This window comes from Syngnathus floridae, chromosome 19, assembly GCF_059516105.1.
Source record: "Syngnathus floridae isolate MCC-2025c chromosome 19, RoL_Sflo_1.0, whole genome shotgun sequence".
NCBI classification, from domain to species: Eukaryota; Metazoa; Chordata; class Actinopteri; order Syngnathiformes; family Syngnathidae; genus Syngnathus; species Syngnathus floridae.
Window position 1 is genome coordinate 6474060 of NC_142431.1, and position 18908 is coordinate 6492967.

The 18908-nt window shown below is 44.7% G+C and overlaps 1 protein-coding gene across 2 annotated transcripts; it reads left to right on the forward strand.

The window, feature by feature from the left end:
- Positions 1 to 787: 787 nt before the first annotated feature.
- phip (PHIP subunit of CUL4-Ring ligase complex) lies at positions 788 to 18890 on the forward strand. 2 transcript variants are annotated; one of them, XM_088362727.1, is made up of 40 exons: positions 788 to 986; positions 1118 to 1176; positions 1265 to 1294; positions 1426 to 1485; positions 3665 to 3815; positions 3910 to 4008; positions 4101 to 4261; positions 4987 to 5208; positions 5366 to 5466; positions 5735 to 5805; positions 5909 to 6009; positions 7621 to 7661; positions 7906 to 8004; positions 8074 to 8230; positions 8580 to 8714; positions 8977 to 9105; positions 9179 to 9404; positions 9856 to 10026; positions 10154 to 10337; positions 10446 to 10548; positions 10826 to 10963; positions 11072 to 11169; positions 11253 to 11457; positions 11538 to 11648; positions 11839 to 11946; positions 12141 to 12265; positions 12344 to 12426; positions 12499 to 12610; positions 12699 to 12760; positions 12830 to 12985; positions 13335 to 13455; positions 13531 to 13656; positions 13799 to 13874; positions 13941 to 13997; positions 14124 to 14276; positions 14468 to 14620; positions 14707 to 14918; positions 14988 to 15214; positions 15434 to 15583; positions 16435 to 18890. In XM_088362727.1, the coding sequence occupies exons 1-40, from the start codon at positions 947 to 949 to the stop codon at positions 17130 to 17132; spliced, it is 5511 nt and encodes a 1836-aa protein (XP_088218853.1). In that variant the 5' UTR covers positions 788 to 946; the 3' UTR covers positions 17133 to 18890. The 2 variants fall into 2 exon arrangements, with proteins under 2 accessions (XP_088218853.1, XP_088218852.1); XM_088362726.1 differs by having other exon boundaries at positions 789 to 986; positions 5729 to 5805.
- Positions 18891 to 18908: the final 18 nt, after the last annotated feature.

An 18908-nucleotide genomic window follows, 5' to 3' on the forward strand; every position in this document is an offset into this window, starting at 1 on the left:
TTGTATTTGCAAATTCCAAAAATATGTAAATAAATTGGGCTCAGGGTTACAAATTACACATTGGAGCTCTGTGAGACTCAACCAACGGACACATTTACTGTGGATGACAGATCCGTGATAATTGCCATAATGTTACTCCAATGTTTCCATTCTGTTCCACTAAACTCACGAGATTTTACGTTGTTGCCCCCCTCACACACCCCCTCTGCACGATAACAACAACCCTTCCCCCATTTTAGTGTCAGGCAGCGTTAAGGAGATGGACTTTTTCCGCGCCGTGCAGTTCTCTGAGAGAGCGAATGTTATTAGCAAGATTTAAGTAACACCTAAACGAACCACTTTGGAAAACAAACGTCGACTTCAAGTTGGTTTTTAAGGAGTAGCAAGCCTCGGCAACTACTTTTTTTTACGTCTAGTAATCTTAATTATTATTTGGTCAGGTATTACTTATGAACTCGTCAAACGTCGTCTAAATGAATTAAGTATCGACCACGTTGATGTAACAAATTTCTCTCTTCATCGTGTAGGGTGCCATTACAAGCTCCTCTCTACAGTGGCCGAAACACACCGTTGATATCCCTCCGCCGAGAGCTAGCGTTTTACCATTTGGAGGGGGAGGGGGATCAGGATAAAAAGACCTACATAAGATTAAAAACCGACGACTAAAGTCAACATTTTCTCCTCATTAAAAATTGTGTGCGCGCAGATTTTGCGTCCCCGTCATGTGCGGCGGTGTTTGGCAGCCAAACCCAGCCGGGGGGGGGCACTAGACTTGCCGCCACGCGGAGGAGCACCGTGAGCGGAGGCGAGCCGGGCCTGTTTTCGAGCGCCTGAATGGAGGCAGCCTCTTCCTGGTGGATAAACAGTGACAGCTACAGGGCAGCCACCGACACCCAGCGGCCCGGCTCCGGCTCTGGCGCTGCCCTCACGGAAGCACGCCGAAAACATGGCTTCAGACAGGCCGCAGCTCGCGCAGTTGACTTCTGGTGAGTAGCGGAGCTCGGGGAGCGGGCCGAGGTTGTCGTTTATGTCCCCCCTTCTCCCTCCCCGCGATCGGTAGCCCTCTTGTAACGCAGCTTCCCCGTTCCTCTTCTCTCTCCACTCCGACCTACACCAGAGCTCTACTTCCTAATCGCCCGCTTTCTCGAAGCCGGACCGTGCCAAGAAGCAGCCGAGGTTGGTATTTGACAGTTTCGGGGCTCATTTTGGAGCACATCAAGGCGGCCATGAGGCGTCATGTTGTCTTTTTTTAATCCATTTTCAGACGCTGATAAGGGAGGTAGAGGATAAGGAGGTAAGTGGAGTAGATGCGCGGGCGCTGCATTATCGCCCCTTTTAGCTTGACTTTTCGTGGACACGTCTTAAAAACAACACTTCTTATGACGATAACACTTAAAAATGTTTCATGTGTTCCTTTGTGTTTAGCTGCTGCCCAAGAGGTTGGACTGGACCGGACAGGAACACCCCGGGACGTATGACAATTTGGTAAGGGAGCTTCTCTCTTTTGCAGGGAGAAAGTTTCACACGGCAACTTTACGAATTGAATTTCCCGCATTTTTTCCCCATGCAAGCAGCAAAACATTTTAAAATATCTACATTTTTTTTAAAATTAAAATCAAGGGTCTTAGACGAAGATTCTTAGGGGGGTCGGGACCTGGCATCTTCACCCAAGTGGTGTCCCACGTTAGTCCTTAAAGGGGAAAGTGGAGTTTTAAAGCGCGTGGAATTGTTGCTACGTCACGAGTGTTGTGGGTGCAGGCAAGGCAGGCAGGCTCGACTGGACTGGAGCACAAGTCTCTCACTCTCGCTCACTTCCAGCCTGCTCCATACACACAACGCTCCTCATCATCTTCAAACTGGATTATTTCACTCATTTTTTAAAGTAAATTCATATTTGGATTGAATCCGGATTAGCAGCTGCCACGCAGAAGGAAGGATGAAATACCGAAGCGTGTTTTGGGAAGTACATTTTTTTAATTTCCCTTGGAGGTTTTACTTTGGACGTGGAGATAATAGGTAACGTACCACTCTTGTTGTTATTTTTTTGTGTTATTTATTCATTAGAATCTCTCAAAGGGGAAAGAAGACTCGCACTCTGCTGTTGCACACCGCAACGAGAACCATATCACACATGCATGCAGGCGTGCAGTAAGAGATGCCTGTTTGAAACCACTACCTTTCACATTGACATTACCAATTGGTGGTGCTGGTGCCTTGCTCAAGGGTACCTCAACAGTTGTTCAGAAGCTCTTCATAAAATAGTCATTTTTCATTTGTTTACATGTGAACACTAGGACTGCGACCGTCAGCTTCCCAACCACCAATCCTTACAGATGAGCTCGTACAATCTTTTTGCATTTATACAAATATTGCAATTAATTATTGTTCATATTATGCTAATTAAAAGCACATTTAAGCAAGATTTATGGCATTTTACAACATTGATAAAATGCATCCCCAAGTGGTTGACTATTTTTACCGAAGAGCTATACATGTGTAATGCACATATTTTGATATTAAATGGAATTTTATTGATTATTCTGAACTATTTAAATACATTTTGGGCGATTTTTTTTTTTCCTCACATAAATATTTGCTTTGCATTTGTGAATGTTACAAATATATACATGGAGGATTAGAGTATTTGAAAGTGTAATATTTATGGAATTATGAGAAAAGAAATTCCTGAGTACACATGCTCTCGTTTTCTCTTTCTTTCTCTCTCTCTGCATGCCCATCCCACAACCTGTCAATCAAAGCTTGCCTCGGATTACGCTCTTGAAAAATAGTGCAAATGCTTTGCATTTGAAAGAAAAATATTTATGATATCATATTTGTATTATTAATTTCTTTATTGTAATTATTAAGTTGGTGATGTACCTTCCAAGTGTATTGTGCATTTAGGTTGGGAGGATGGAGATGAGAATTAATTATCATTATTAATTAGGGGTAATTAGTTAAGATGCATTAATTAAATGAAATGCGCATTTTGCATTGTTACATGAAGGGGATGTACTGTTGTGCTTGTTTCTGAAAATATTTTTAGTCAATGAAGCATCTTGACAGCGTTTGATTTTCCAGTGCTGTGCTGCATGGAAAATGACACTTATGAAGATGGTTTCTTTTGCAATTATCTGCAGGGAGCCATTATGTGCAGAGAAAATAGTGCGTGTGTGCGTGAGCTCGAGCGTTGTGATATGCTAATCACGTTTCTCATACCGGCAATGATGTTGGATGTAATTATGGGCGGCCATTAATCGTGCTTGTGCGTGTGTGTTACTTTGTTAATGCACTGAGAAGAAAAAGAACAAAATGTGTTGCATGTCAGTATGTAAACGTGTGCACAGTCACGTGTGTTCAATGAGAAACCCGAAACCAAAACAAAATTTATTTTTATCGTCATATTTAAAAAATAAAATGTACCGAATCCTTTCTAAACACACAATGCCACTCAAGTGTAAAAGCAATGGAAACACTGTATGACAGTCAAACAAAATATTGTATAATGGATGTTGCGTATGTGTACATTTATACATGTTCATTTATTCATTACACACAAATGTCGTTAGACTCTCCAAGGACAGCGCTGCAAAATCCAAATGTTGTGGAGTGTTTTGATTTAGCTGCTCATCTAACTGTGTGCACTGCACATGTTATGATGCAGGTGAAGCTGTACCGTCACATCAGTCCCGGGCACCTGCTGCACGTATGCTCCAGGGTGTGTCCTTTACTGGAACGGGATGTCCCAGCCAGCGTGCCCGGACTCACCAGCTTGCTGGGGGCGGGCCGACAGAATCTCCTCCGCACCAGCAAGAGTGAGCCAATGCGACCCTTAGACTAAACGTGTATGGAAGAGCACTTGAACATTTTTTAGCTTGTTTTTTTTGTTGTTGTTGTTGCGTTGCCTAGGTTGTAAGCATGTTGTATGGAAGGGTTCGGCACTGGCGGCGCTTCACTGCGGGCGACCTCCAGAGCCTCCCATCATCTACGGTAGCCCGGCCAACATCGGTAAACAACACATGATAAATGTTTAATTATGAGTGATGGAGTCTTGCATCCTCACATCATGCGTTTCTCTCTCTCTCTCCCCGTTGTCCCAGTGGAGACCAGCCACGGCCGGCGGCTAAACGGTTCTTACCGCTTGCGTCAGCTGGTGCCCACCGCTGTGTATCAGCACATGAAGATGCATAAGAGGATCCTGGGACACCTTTCCTCCGTCTACTGCGTCACCTTCGACAGGACGGGAAGACGCATTTTCACCGTAAGTCTGCACACGTCTGTACTTTTGAAGCATAACAAAATAACACACTTTTGTCAACCTTGATAGTTTCATTGTAAAATTAGTTTGATGTTAAAATACATTTGGAAATGAGGCATGGCACATTCTTACGCAGATACACAGCATTTGTGGCCCAACTTACAAATTGTTTTCATTGTCTTGTGATTGTCTTGACTATTTAAGGTTTATTTAATGCTGTCTACTTCCAGTTGCAGCTTTCAATGTCCTAAAATGTCTGCGGAGCTGGTGGGAGGGGGGTTGCAGGGGCGACTACGAGATTGACTCCTCTGTTATCGCTCTTTACGCGCTTACATTTCCTGGGCTCGCTCGCATTCGCCGCCTTTTTATTCTTCCTCCCATGCGACCCCTCCTTTGTTCCCTTCCCAACCGCTGCCCCTCTTCTCTTTTCCCGCTTTTCTTCCTCACAACTGAAGAGTAGGAGTGTTTCCTCCGCGGCGCTTGCTGGATAAGTGCCAGAATTAACATTCATTCTTTTTCACTTTTCCCTCCCTCCTCCACCCCCTCCAGTTTGCAGTCTCTTATATATTTACATTGTAGCGGACATGTTGATTATTTTTCCTTGACGATTCATTTCTTTTGATGAGTCCTTGAGATATGAGATGTTTGAACACCAAAAGAACAGATCATTACTAGGACGGAAGTCATGCTGATGTAGTACCTTCTCCTTTCTGCGCCTTCGACTTCAGGGTTCTGACGACTGCCTGGTGAAAATCTGGAGCACGGATAACGGTCGTCTGCTGGCGACGTTGCGTGGGCACGCTGCCGAAATCTCCGACATGACGGTCAGCTACGAGAACACCATGATTGCCGCCGGCTCGTGCGACAAGACCATCCGAGTGTGGTGCTTGCAGACGTGCGCCCCGCTAGCCGTGCTGGAGGGCCACGCGGCGTCCATCACTTCTCTCCAGGTGATGAGTCCCTTTCGATTCTATGAGAGGATGCTGTTCTTAAATTAGGTTACACACATCGTTTCGTATTTTGAGAGCTGTGTGAGAACGAGCGGAAGACTGAGAACGTGTGCTAAAGAATACAAAGTAACAATCGATGAATTGCTTGTGTTTGCAGTTTTCTCCTCTGTGTAGCGGCTCCAAGCGCTACCTGTCCTCCACGGGCGCTGACGGCACCATCTGTTTCTGGCAGTGGGATGCACGCACACTCAAGTTTGGGTGAGACACAGCCGCCACTATAATGAGTGCACTTAGATTTTCTTTATTATACATAAATAATAATATCGTGAACAGGTGAAGTGGAGTCTCCAAAGCTGAAAACAATTTAAAATGTTTCCCCTAGGAAATAATGTGAATAAAATGAATTCATCCGCTTCAGGGCCAGTATTTATTAAAATGCTCTTGTTACGTGGTCATGACACCTTTTTCCTGATTTACCGTCACTGGTAGCATTTTTTGCTGACATCATCATTTTCCTTAGATTCAGTCAAAGGCCTAGTAAGTTCACTGAGCGTTCCAGACCCGGCGTCCAGATGATGTGCTCCTCCTTCAGCGCAGGTGACCACAACTATTTATTCTCAAAGTATTCTTTACAAATGTCACCGTCTGGACAGTGTACACCTTCAAAATATGAAATTTAATAGGCTTTGTTTGTATACAGGTGGGATGTTCCTGGCGACAGGAAGCACGGATCATATCATCAGAGTGTACTACTTTGGCTCAGGACAACCAGAGAAGATCTCAGAACTGGAGTCCCATTCAGTCAGTAAAGCCATTGAATAGACACATACCGTAATTTTCGGACTAAAAGTCGCTCCGGAATATAGGTCGCATTAGCCATAAAATGCACAATAACGTGAAAAGAAACATATATAAGTCGCTCCGGAATACAAGTCGCATTTTGGGGAAAATTTATTCGACAAAATCCAACACCAAGAACAGACATGAACGAGCAACAACAGGCTAAACGATAGGTATGCTAACATGACATAAATACAAACGAAGAGCTGAGAACGGGCCTGATGTAAAATTCAGAGTTATTCAAATAACTATTACATAAATAACACGTTTATAAAACCACCTGTGTCACTCCAATTCATTAAATCCATCGATCGTCCTTTATGGAAACGATGCCGCGTATGCGCCGCGCCGCTGACGGCTAAATATTCCACAGACCCATATAACGATATATAAAGTATATATCAAATAACTATCACATAAACAACAATATAATCAAACCATCTGTGTCACTCCAAATCATTAAATCCATCGATCAAATTCCTCGTCCTTTGTCAACAACGCCGCGCGTGCGCCCTGACGTCAGCCTCATTGTTATTCCACAGATCTAATATATAACTATATTATAGCGTTAACAAAGTACAAGGAAAGACATGGGTTTGGTAAATGTCTCTTTATTTAACAAAACGAGTTCAACAAGCCAACAAGTACTGACTGAACTGTAACGATAAAAACATATACAAGTTGCTATACGAAATAAAATATATCAAATAACTATAATATAAATAGTTCACCACCACACGGCCCCAAGCACCGGCGTCGACTTCCAGGTGTGTGGCGGCAAGGACTTCCATGCCCGGAGGTGGAAGAGAGCGCCATAGAATAGGACCGGGCGTGCGTAAAAGCCATGTCCGAGCCCCATCCACCGTCCCTGAACAGCCACCCGGCCGAGCGCCGGCCCACGACTTCCATCCACGGAGGTGAAAGAGAGCTCCGTAGAGTAGGACCGGGCGTGCGTAAAAGCCGTGTCCGAGCCCCATCCACCGTCCCTGGACAGCCATCCGGCCAAGCGCCGGCCCCCGACTTCAATCCACGGAGGTGAAAGAAAGCTCCGTAGAGTAGGACCGGGCGTGCGTAAAAGCCATAATAGTTTTTCAAACCTTCTGTGTCACTCCAAATCATTAAATCCTTCAAACTCTTCGTCCTCCGTGTCACTTACAAACAAAGCCGCTAATGATGCCGGTAGTACGTGGGGCCCTTCGTCATCCCGTGATCGAATCTTTGTCCTTTATGTAAACAACCGCTGCGCCGCGCCACTGACGTCACTTGAAATTCAAATTACAGTAATCCCTTGCTACATCGTGGTTCGTTTATCACAGTTTAACTTTTTTTTTTTTTTAATTTTGAAAAATTTTACATATAAGTCGCTCCTCAGTATAAGTCGCCCCCCCCACCCAAACTATGAAAAAAAACGCGACTTATAGTCAGAAAATTAGTAATTAATAGAAGAACTAGAATAAAATGTGTAGCAAATAAATTCCTGAGAAGGGCAGAGGCCATTATGTGAAGAAATACCATGATTTGGAAATCTATCCTCTTCACACTGGCTTCATTTTTTTTTTTTTTGTTTACTAGGACAAAGTTGACAGCATCCAGTTCTCTCACTGCAGCGACCGGTAAGTTTGTGTGTCTGCTTGTGTTTTTGTTTTTTGCGGTGCACATACTGCAATTTGTTGTGATGGAAGCTCGAAGTGTTGCAATTAACCGACTTTTGTTAGCACAGCAGAAATGCTGCCACCACTCTGATTCAATGACTACATGAACGAATACGCATTGTTAGATGCAAGGAGCTGTTGTGTGTACTTCTCGCTTTTGTGTTCGTTCAGCGGCAGCAATAATGTGTGTTTCTTTGTTTCTTAGGTTTGTGAGCGGCAGCAGGGACGGCACGGCACGCATCTGGCAGCTGCAGCCTCAAGGCTGGAGGAGCATCCTGCTAGACATGCAGACTAAATTACCAGGGTATGTTTAGCTGTCAGTGAACAAACCACTGTGTTTTTCCCAAGCACCTGTAAAACTGCCTTCCTGTAGGAAGTACAACCCACCACCACTAGAAGACAAGGTGACCAAGCTAAAGGTCACCATGGTGGCGTGGGACCGCCACGACGGCACGGTGATAACGGCAGCCAACAACCTGACGTTGAAGGTCTGGAATTCCATCAGCGGAAACCTGGTTCACGTCCTGATGGTACGTATGGCTATTTTAAGGACAAAGAAAATATGCATACATGGCTTCAAAGTTAGTGCAACTCAGCTTAGTTTTGTTATCAAATTTCATAGCCACCAAATCATTACGCATATCATATTTCATCTAGTCAAACTGGGTTTGGAGGCTGAATTTTCAAAAACATCTCCCTTCTACTCCTGCCCATGGACTTAGCACTTGTCTTTACACAGTCAAACTAGTCCATTTACATACATAAAGTGCTGTCAAATTTCAATCGTTAGTAAAATTGCTTCAGGTCCAATGACGCGTTTAAGGATACTGCGTGACGGAGGATCATTTAACTTTGATTCGGCCTTTTTTTTCTCGACAGGGTCACGAGGACGAGGTTTTTGTCCTGGAGCCGCACCCCTTCGACCCTCGCATCCTTTTCTCGGCGGGGCATGACGGCAATTGTATTGTGTGGGACCTGGCCAGGGGCGTCAAGATCCGATCCTACTTCAACATGGTGAGCTAGCGCTGGAAAAAAGATCTGCATTTCTTTTTCTTTGTCCGCCTCACATGTTATGCAGATGTTTTCCTTAAATTCTGGTGTCTGCTTTGCATGAATAAATGAATACACTTAGCGACGGTATGCGCACTGGCGTCTACCAAAGCATTGCTCCAGAAAGTATTCCTAGCTATTTCCACATTTTGAATGGAAATTGTAAAGATTAGTAAGTGCCTAAAAATCTCAAAACACTTTTATACGAGTGCCAACATGTTTTTAGATCGAGGGTCAGGGGCACGGGGCGTTGTTTGACTGCAAGTGTAGTCCGGACGGGCAACATTTTGCTGCCACCGACTCCCACGGTCACCTACTCATCTTCGGCTTTGGCTCTAGCGGGAGATATGACAAGGTATGCTTTTGAACACATTCACACACACTCACACAATGTTGTTACCTGACATCATTGATCTGCAAAATTTAAGATTGCCGACCAGATGTTCTTCCACACCGACTACCGGCCACTAATCCGTGACGCCAACAACTACGTGCTGGACGAGCAGACCCAGCAGGCGCCTCATCTTATGCCGCCCCCCTTCCTGGTGGACGTGGACGGCAACCCACATCCGCCTCGATACCAGCGACTGGTACCTGGCCGGGAGGGCTGCCGGGACGAGCAGCTCATCCCTCAGATGGGCGTCACCTCCTCGGGTATGAGTGTGATGTTTTTAATGTCAACACAAGTTTTGTTTGTTGTCGTGTCAACAATGTTAAGTATGAAAATATGAGTAAAAGTTAAGTTTTATTTTAATTTGGTGAAATAAGTTGAATAATTATAATTCATTCAATTGTAAATATTTTTCTAAATTAATGCAATGAATAGGACTAGGTCATAGTTATGAACGTGCGCTTTTCCAGTAAGACAGCTATTATCGCTATCATCAGCCAAGACGAGAACATTCTTCTTCTTTTTATATACTTAACGAGATGCTTTTAGGGGAACAACTACACTCTAATGTCAGTTAACAAGCCACTTGATGCTACTTACTGACTGCACATAATTAAGAACACATAAAAAGGTAAAGTGCTAATGGAACAAACTCCACTGTTAGATTCTATATATTCATTCTCAAGTACTTATTTTTGTTTGTTTGTTTACCAGGCTTAAACCAAGTGGTCAGCGAGCAAGCGGTGGATGGCCCCAGTCCCCTCGATACCATGATCCAGAGATTACAACAGGAACAGGACCAGAGGCTGGGCTCCAATGAGACACCTTCTGCTACTGCGCCTGCTGCTTCCGCTGCTGTACCCCCGGGCTCCCTCGTCAGCAGAGGTATTTGTGGTTTGAGAATTAATCAGTTAGCTGTATTATTAACTTTTATTTATGGCAATAGGAAGCATTCAGCTCCGGTACGCAAGGAGCTAGAATATGATGGTTCTTCTACCGTTTTATTCGTCAGGGTCTGTGGGTTCTCCGACAGAGGTGCACTCACCGCCCAACGTGGGGCTCCGTCGTAGCGGGCAGATCGAGGGTGTGCGGCAGATGCACAGCAACGCCCCACGCAGCCAGATGGCCACAGAAGGAGACTTGGTGGCGTGGAGCCGCCGGGTGCTGGTGCCTGAGCTGGAGGATGCTTCTGTCAGGTAACAGACAACAGCAGCGCAACAAAGTGACAGCGATGTAGTTTACTCTACACTTTGATGTTCCTTGTATGCTGACTGTGTTTGTGTGTGTCTGTTTTGGTCATTTAGGAAACAGGTGAACTGGCGAGAGGCCAAAGGGGAGGAGGAGATCAACATTTACCAGTCGGAACGCCGAAGACGCACTATCCACTCTCTGCCCAAGGAGAGCAGGGTAAGACTTTTCAGTCAAGATGTCTTTTTTTTTTTTTTAAATTCAGTGGAGTAGACAAATATTGCAATGGCATCCTGTCAAGTATAGGCCCAACTATGTCAATTTGAATGCTCACTAATTTGCAGACAATCATATTAATTTACAGGTAAAAAAAATTGAATATATGAGGAAAGAATATGATCCTGTATTGTAAATTATGTTGAATATTGAAAGCTTTTATTTTTTTTTTTAATGGACTGAGGCACGATGGCGTCACTTGCTAATTCTTGACTCGCAGGTTCATCCAACTTCAGAGAGTGTAGTTGATGAGGGGAGGCGTAGTCAGGGTAACCACGGTTATCAAACCCGAGCAGCCGTGGAGGAGACAAGCCGGCAGAGTGCCGAGATTGCCGACGATGACGACAGCATCTCAGAGGTAGAGCGCACCAATGCAACATGCCGTATCGCAATTAGTCACTTAAGCCACTTTATACAAATAAAATCCATATTGTGTCAAACCCTCTCAACTTGTGTGCGTCGTCAGGGTGAGGCAGAGGTGCGGCAGATCAACGGACACTCGTCAGAAGAGGAAAAAGATGAGGAGCAAAAAGAGCCCTGGCCTGACGATCACAGCAGTTCAAGGTATGTAGCAATGTAATATATGCAAATGACACACAAGCTCACAACACAAGCTCAATCCTGACATGGTTACATCGTTCCTACAGCGACTACTCCAGCGACTACTCAGACTGGACGGCTGACGCAGGCATCAACTTGGAGCCGCCCAAGAAAAGCGTTAAGGTGAAGAAGAAGAGCAGCAGCTCAGAAGAGGACAGCGACAAGAAGCGCGACCCCAAGAAAGAACGCAAGAAGGACAAAGCCGACAAGGATGGAGCATTACCAAAGAAAAAGAAGCCAAATGAGAAGAAGGTTTGTCATTTCAAGAAAAAAAATCTTAAGCATCATGAAAAAAATGTTTTGTTAGAAAAATGGAGTATGCTATGTGACAGAGGGCAGAGTTTGAAGAGCAAGGACTGACTTTGGAGGAGTGGCTTCCCTCTTCCTGGATCACGGACCTGCTCCCCAGGAGATGTCCTTATATTCCGCAGATGGGAGACGAAGTATGTTAAGATTACATAATCCTTTAATGATCCCCAAATGGAAAATAAATATTTCACAAGCATTTCCTAGCCATGGGGTGACAGCTAGGCTACAGTTACAAATCTTTTTCTTGTGATGGGGAAAATGGAGGTGTGTCTAAAAATTTGTTTTGTAATCATGTGTATGCTGCATTTGTGTTTGTGTGTGCAGTTGTACTACTTCCGTCAGGGCCACGAGGCATATGTGGAGATGGCCAAACAAAAGAAAATTTACAGCATCAACCCTAAGAAGCAACCCTGGCACAAGATGGAGCTGCGGGTAAAGTAGAACACACGCAAAAATGTTTGCCATGACCCTTTCGTAAAACCATCTCAATCTTCACCTTTGACCTAACAATGTTCGGTACATGATGGAAAATATATTTGAAGTCACCCCGTGTGTACATTTTACTCATCAAATAATTAAACAAGGTGTTTTTATAATCGGTATGTTTTTGTTTTTTTGCGGTTCAGGAACAGGAACTGATGAAAATCGTTGGAATAAAGTATGAGGTGGGTCTGCCCACATTATGCTGCCTCAAGTTGGCCTTCCTGGACCCGGACACTGGAAAACTGACTGGAGGATCCTTCTCCATGAAGTAAAGATTCCAAGCTGCCCCTCTACTTCTACTTTTTAAAGAATGTATATTTATGATATGATATTTTTTTTGTCACAGATACCACGACATGCCAGACGTCATTGACTTCCTGGTGCTGCGGCAACAGTTTGAAAACGCCAGGAAGCGACAATGGACTATTGGTAAGGTATCAACCTGCGTTGTTTGTTCTAGTGAAGCGGATCCACTTCAGGCGTGATTTCTTGGGTGTGCAGGTGACAGGTTTCGCTCTGTGATCGACGACGCCTGGTGGTTCGGCACCATCGAGAGTCACGAGCCGTACCAGACACAGTACCCAGACAGCCTGTTTCTATGCTACAACGTTTGGTAAACATTTTTTAAATGTTTACATACAGACAATTTTTACAACAAATTTTAAAACGAGCAATGTAAAATTTAGTTACTGTTGTTCCAGTTGGGACAATGGCGACACGGAGAAGATGAGTCCATGGGATATGGAGCTAATTCCTGATGAGGGTAAGTGCTTCTAACACAACAAGCTTCTTATCATGTGACTCTTAACTTTTTTTTTTTTTTTTTGCTCAGCGTCATTCCCAGACGAATTGGGCACGAGTGTCCCGCTCACGGAAGAGGAGCATCGTGAGCTCTTGTACGTGCCGCTGGACGGCGAATGGGGATGCCGCACGCGCGCCGATGAGTGCGAGCGCATCATCAAAGCCATCGACCAGCTCTGTACCCTGGGTAGGACATCGTCATCATCCCGCCTTGCTTCATTCCAGCTGAGTCATGCAAAATAAAGCCGCTTCTTGTAACACGAGTCAGCATGTTGAGGTCATCAGCATGATAGACTGGCTGCTGTATTGTTTTAACGCACCATGTGATTGTCCAGTGAAGCCTCGTTTATTTGCTGGCGAAATGTAAAGAAAAGAAAAGAAAATGAAAAAAGGGAAAGTGACTCAGTGCAATCTCTTAGCCACCTTTAGCTTAAATCCTGAGTGGTCGAGGTAACACTGGTGTCAGACTAGCCTTAAGGTGTGTCGCAGGCACAAAATGGATTGATTGTCTACAAATTATTTTTGTTTGTTTTCAGACATTGCGGCGCCGTTTAGTTTCCCAGTGGACCTTCAAGCATACCCCACCTATTGCACGGTGGTTGCTTACGTTACGGACCTCAGCACCATACGCCAAAGGCTGGTCAACCGCTTTTACAGGTATCGGAATGTTACTTTGCGTGTGTGATAGGAGGAAGAGCAGCGGATTAATGCGTGTGCGCACTTTGGCTTCAGACGATTGTCGTCTCTGATGTGGGAAGTCCGTTACATCGAGCACAACGCGCAAACGTTTAACGAGCCGGGCTCCTTCATTGTCACCACTGCCAAGTTTGTCTCCGACCTCATGCTGCAGTTCATTAAGTGAGTAGAGTGCCCACCAGCTGCTTTTGCAACTTTTTTTGTTTATTTTTTAAATTCTTTTACTAACCAATGACATTTTATTCATTTAAAAGAATTTTCAGTTATTTTTTTATTTCATTATTCTTTGTTTTGTCATTCTCAGGGACCAAAGTGTAACAGATCTAATGCCACTCTACAAAACTCTGAAGAAGGCCACCCTCTCGGACACTGAAGACGAGGTGCGTATCTATAAATCATTGAATAAAGACACATTTATTATATTAATGCATTTGCTCTGCTTGAAGGAGGAAGAGGACGATGACGAGGACACGAGTACGCCAGGAACCTCAACGCAAAACAAGGTCAAATGAAATGCAGTTACAATGTGAAATGCAATCAAGCATATTAAAAAAAAAAAAACAGAATTCACGTCAATTCCGAATGGCCTAATATCCTTTTTCTCATTGTGATGACAATGTCCTGCACAGGAGCGACGTTTGACACGACGCCATCTACGCACGCGACCTCCCTCGTACGACCCTCAAGCGTGGCGAGGACGCTGCAAGGAGCTGCTGGACCTCATCTTCCAATGCGAGGACTCTGAGCCCTTCAGAGAACCTGTGGACCTGCAAGAGTATCCGGTACGCGCAACATGATGGAGACTAGACATAGTGCCGTGGCAATGCTATTAAAGTAAATGTGTATTAAATTTAACATTAGGTATTCTAGCACCCCCTGTTGGACAAGCATGGACATGACAGCCTGTCAATTTTTTTTTTTTTTGTGTATGTGTGCAAAAGCTGTTAATTCTTTTCTGCTGTTACTGTGCCAGGATTACCTCCAGATTGTAGACTCTCCAATGGACTTTGGCACTGTCCTCAACACGCTGACTGCAGGCAAGTATCAGACTCCCATCCAGCTCTGCAAGGATGTACGCCTCATCTTCAGTAACTCCAAAGCGTACACCCCCAGTAAGAAATCAAGGGTGAGAGAAGCACATGAACCCAAATTTTTTTTAGTCAGTAACTGAGGTTTCTTTGTATGTTATTGACATGGTGTGTGTGTTTTTAGATCTACAGCATGAGTCTGAGGTTGTCTGCGCTCTTCGAGGAGCACATGAGCTCCATCCTGGCTGACCACCAGGCCATCCATGGCTTGACGGACAAGCTCACCCGACGGGCCGCCGAGCGCCACGTCCGACACACCACCCCTGACCAGCGACCCACACGGCACCTCAAGAGGCGACGCCGCAGTGAGTCTCCCCCCAGCAGCGCGGCGTCCAGGTACGACTCCAAAACCAGGTTCCGAATTCAGTTTGAACAGCAGTCGTATGACCCGCCCACTGTTATTAGCCCAGAGAGGAAGAGGCGCGTGTCGTCCCGAGTGACCAGCAGGCGGGAGCCTTCACCGCCTCCTTCACGGCCACCCTCGCTGAGACAGAACCTTCCCCCGAAGCCCACGCCAACGCTACTCAACGGGAAGACTGACACGCCAGCAGTGGGACGCACGCGTAGCGCCGCCAGACACTTAGCGCACACGCCACCCTCGTCAACGTCTGCGCCGAATTCCGGATCTTCAGGTCAGATCATTATTTATTAATTAATTTACGTTTTGCGGCTGTTATTTAAAAAAATATTATATTAAATAGTATTTAAGAAACATGTTTTATTTAGAGAAAATATCACAACACTCAACACAAAATTTATTTTCAGCAAATGATTGTGGGGAAAAGAAATATGTAAAATAGACATTTAAAAAGGAATTTACGTGTCGTGATTATAATTTGTCTCCCTTTTAGAGTCGACACGCTCGCTGAGAACGCACAACTCTGTGTCCACCTCCATGCCACCTGCAGCAGCTGAGAGAACGACGCCTTCTCCTGCCATGGAAGGTGGCGTGACCGGAAGCATTCGGCGGAAACTGAGGATGCCTTTGAGACGAAGATCAGGTACAGTCAAACGTCGGTTTTCGAATGTCCTGGTTCTCGAACAAATCGGAATTCGAACGAAAAATTCAAGATTTTTTTTGCTTCGGTTGTTGAACAAAATTCTGAGGTCGAACCTCGCGAGATGAGCCGAAAGGACCCGAGAAAACCCGACCGTGCAGCCCGGATACCGACTGACTCCGTTCGTTATTGTATTTTCGTTACTTTGAGGACTGTATTAACCCCTAATCATGCCTCCAAAAAAACCAAGTGGGAGCCGTAAAGCCATCCTAAAACACAAAGACGCTCTTTAAGCAATGCGACAGTGAGCGCCCGGCGCGCTGCCGTTGTGCGATCTGACGAAATTAAGCTCCCAGCGCTCTGAGGTCCATTTAAATTTTGGAAAGTACATCAGGACTTTAAAAATATTTTCTGAATTTCAGCGACGGCTCTGTCACAATAAAGCGACCAGCGCGGTGCAGTTGCGCGGTCGGCGGCGCGCTACGTTTGCGTGTTGGCGGTGCGCTGCAGTTACGTGATCAAACAAAAATGCGCACATAAAAAAATGCTTAAAAAAGGCGTTTTTTTGTTTTTTTGTTTTTTTTTTAGTCTTGGAACGGATTAAATTTTTTTCCATTTTTTGTAAAGAGAAAAACAGATTCGGAATTCGACCGATTCACTTCTCAAACCGCCTTCTGGAACGGATTGTGGTCGAAAACCGAGGTTTGACTGTAATGATATTGAAACATTGATTGTACTTAATATCCAGAAATGCGTTTTGAATACCTTGACTCATTTGGTCATGTAGATGTGTGCGTCTCGTGTTCGATGTGATGATTTTAAATACGCTTTCCGTGTGTCACCTCCCCCTCCAGGGTCTCCTGAAAGCCCCCCCTCCCAGAGCACCGCCTACCTGAACGGCCACAGCGCTCACATGACCGCCGGAGCCGGAAGGAGGGGTCGTAGATCCCGAGCGGAACCGCCTGCGAGCCCTCCTGCAGACCCCGTGACTCCGGCCAGCCCCTCCAGGAGACGCGGTCGCCCACCGGGCAAGAAAAGAGGCAGTAAGGGCAAAACAGACCGTGTCAGCCCTGCCCTTGACGACGAGCTCGACCAGTCTACTGGCGACGAGGGCGGCTCATCGGCGGCAGTCCTGTCGGACTCTGCCACGCCGAGAAGGAGGGGCCGGCCGCGGTCCATCAGAACTGAGGAGGTAACATCACCGCCTCTTTCTCCTCCTCTTCCTACCCACTCTGAGACCCCTGAACCTTCACCGCTGAGGAGGAGCAGCCGACGAGCGCATGAGGACATCACATCTGCACTACGGACGCAAAGAGGGGTCCGAAGGGATGAAGCGGCGGACCATGAGGAGGAAGAGGGTGAGGACGGGGCGGGGGGCTCCATGCGCACCCGTAACCAGGGGCGACGCTCGGCCTGGTATGTGGAGGATGACTCAGAGGAGGAGCAGAGGCAGCTACTCTTTGAGGATTCCTCCATCACCTTCGGAACCTCCTCCAAAGGACGTGTGCGCAAGCTGACAGAGAAGGCCAAGGCCAACCTGATTGGCTGGTAGCCAGACACACACACACACACACTCACAGGCACACACAAGCCCCTTTCACACTGCCCATCAAAGCCGGTTTCCTCGGAAATTGAAGAAGCTCTGGTTAAAAAAAAAAAAAAGAGAAGATTTAGGATTTTTTCTTTTCTCCCCAAAATTCAATCTAGTTCTTTTTTAGTTACAAAATAATTGAACCCTTGGATGTAATTTTTCTGATGTCTAATATAAGATTGTCAGAATTAATTATTATTTACCAAATATTGAGCAGTTGTGGTAAAAAGGAAAAAAAGTTTGATATAGAATCTGAAAAACCACAGGATAAAATAATTCAGGGGATTTAAATTATGTTTTGATAAAAAGGAAAATGAAAAAAATAATTGGAAGAAAAACATTTTCAGGCAAAAATTCATCACAGAAAGTTGAGAAACGCTGTGTGCAAGGGGCTGCACATGCACACGCTTGGCCCAGCTACTGCTAATCCAAGCTGTGCCCCCTTCCCTTAAGTATTGGTCCATGTTGGACCCCCCCCTCCCTTGTTTAGTGCTTGAAAGAAAAGCCGCAGGAGGAGCTTGCTTTATGGAACTGAACCTCGAGCGCGGTGAAAAATGCGCACTTGAGCCCAGAACGTTTCCCCCCTGTCCCCAGATGTTTTTTTATACACCCCCTGTCCTCCTTTTTCTTTTTCTAACATTTGTATGATGTTTCGCCCTCTGCTGGAAGTCTTATGTGTTGCTGTCCAATGAAAAGCATGAACCTCCATATATTGTATTTGTGCCCAAAAATTTTACACTACCCATTGTTTTTTTTTTTTTTTTTCCTTCAGCTTTTTTGCCAAAATTGTTTTTTTTTTAAATGATACTAATAAAACGTTTTGGTGATGCAATGCTTTACAGTGGACAACAACAATCTGGAAATAGCATGTGAATAATTTCTCAGTGAAATACAACGTGTGCTGTCCAATGAAAATGACCTATTTACAAATTTGGTGACTTAAATTTTTATTCAACTGCATTATTTTAATCAGGATTTTTGTGTTTTCTTTTTTTCACCAAGGGAAAACAAAAAGGAAAAAAGAATGTGGCAATGCATACAGTTTCTAGTGTCTGGCTGAGTGTTGTCCGATAAGAATCCTGTACCTTTACAAAAGTAATTTTGATTGGTTTTAAATTTGCAATTTTAGAAAAAGTAATTGTTTTTCATAAAACAGGAAATTTTTGGGAGATACTGTATATGCTTTTCAGTAGACAATGTATGCATCCCTGTCCAATGAGAAAACATTAGTCACAAAAACGCTTGGATTTTGAAGAAAATTGTTTAAAACTAAATATTTTATTAGTTAAAAAGAATCACCAAATTTTTTTTTTGTTTTGTTTTTTCCTTCTCTAGGAAAAGATTACAAAAGCTTTCCATTAGACAAGGACAACATGGATGTGTGTGCTGAAAAACCAAATGTTGTACCTTTTTACTGGTACTGTTGGTCCGAAGGGTTATATTATGTTTGTGTGTCAACGTGGACAAAGGAGCTCATGTGTACGTCCTCTTGCATTAGCAATGTGCCTTTATGTCTGATGCGTGTGTAGGTGTGTGGGTGTGTGTGAGAGACAAAAGTTGTGTATTTATTAGATCATGTGACTCATATCACATAAGCAACGCTATATCCACATGCACTTACCCCGCACAGCTTCTTTGCAATGTGCTTTTTACTGTATTTTTAAGTGTTGTGACCACACACGCACACACATACATGTATAAACATATTTCTTAAGCAAATTGGGTCAAATTGGCAAG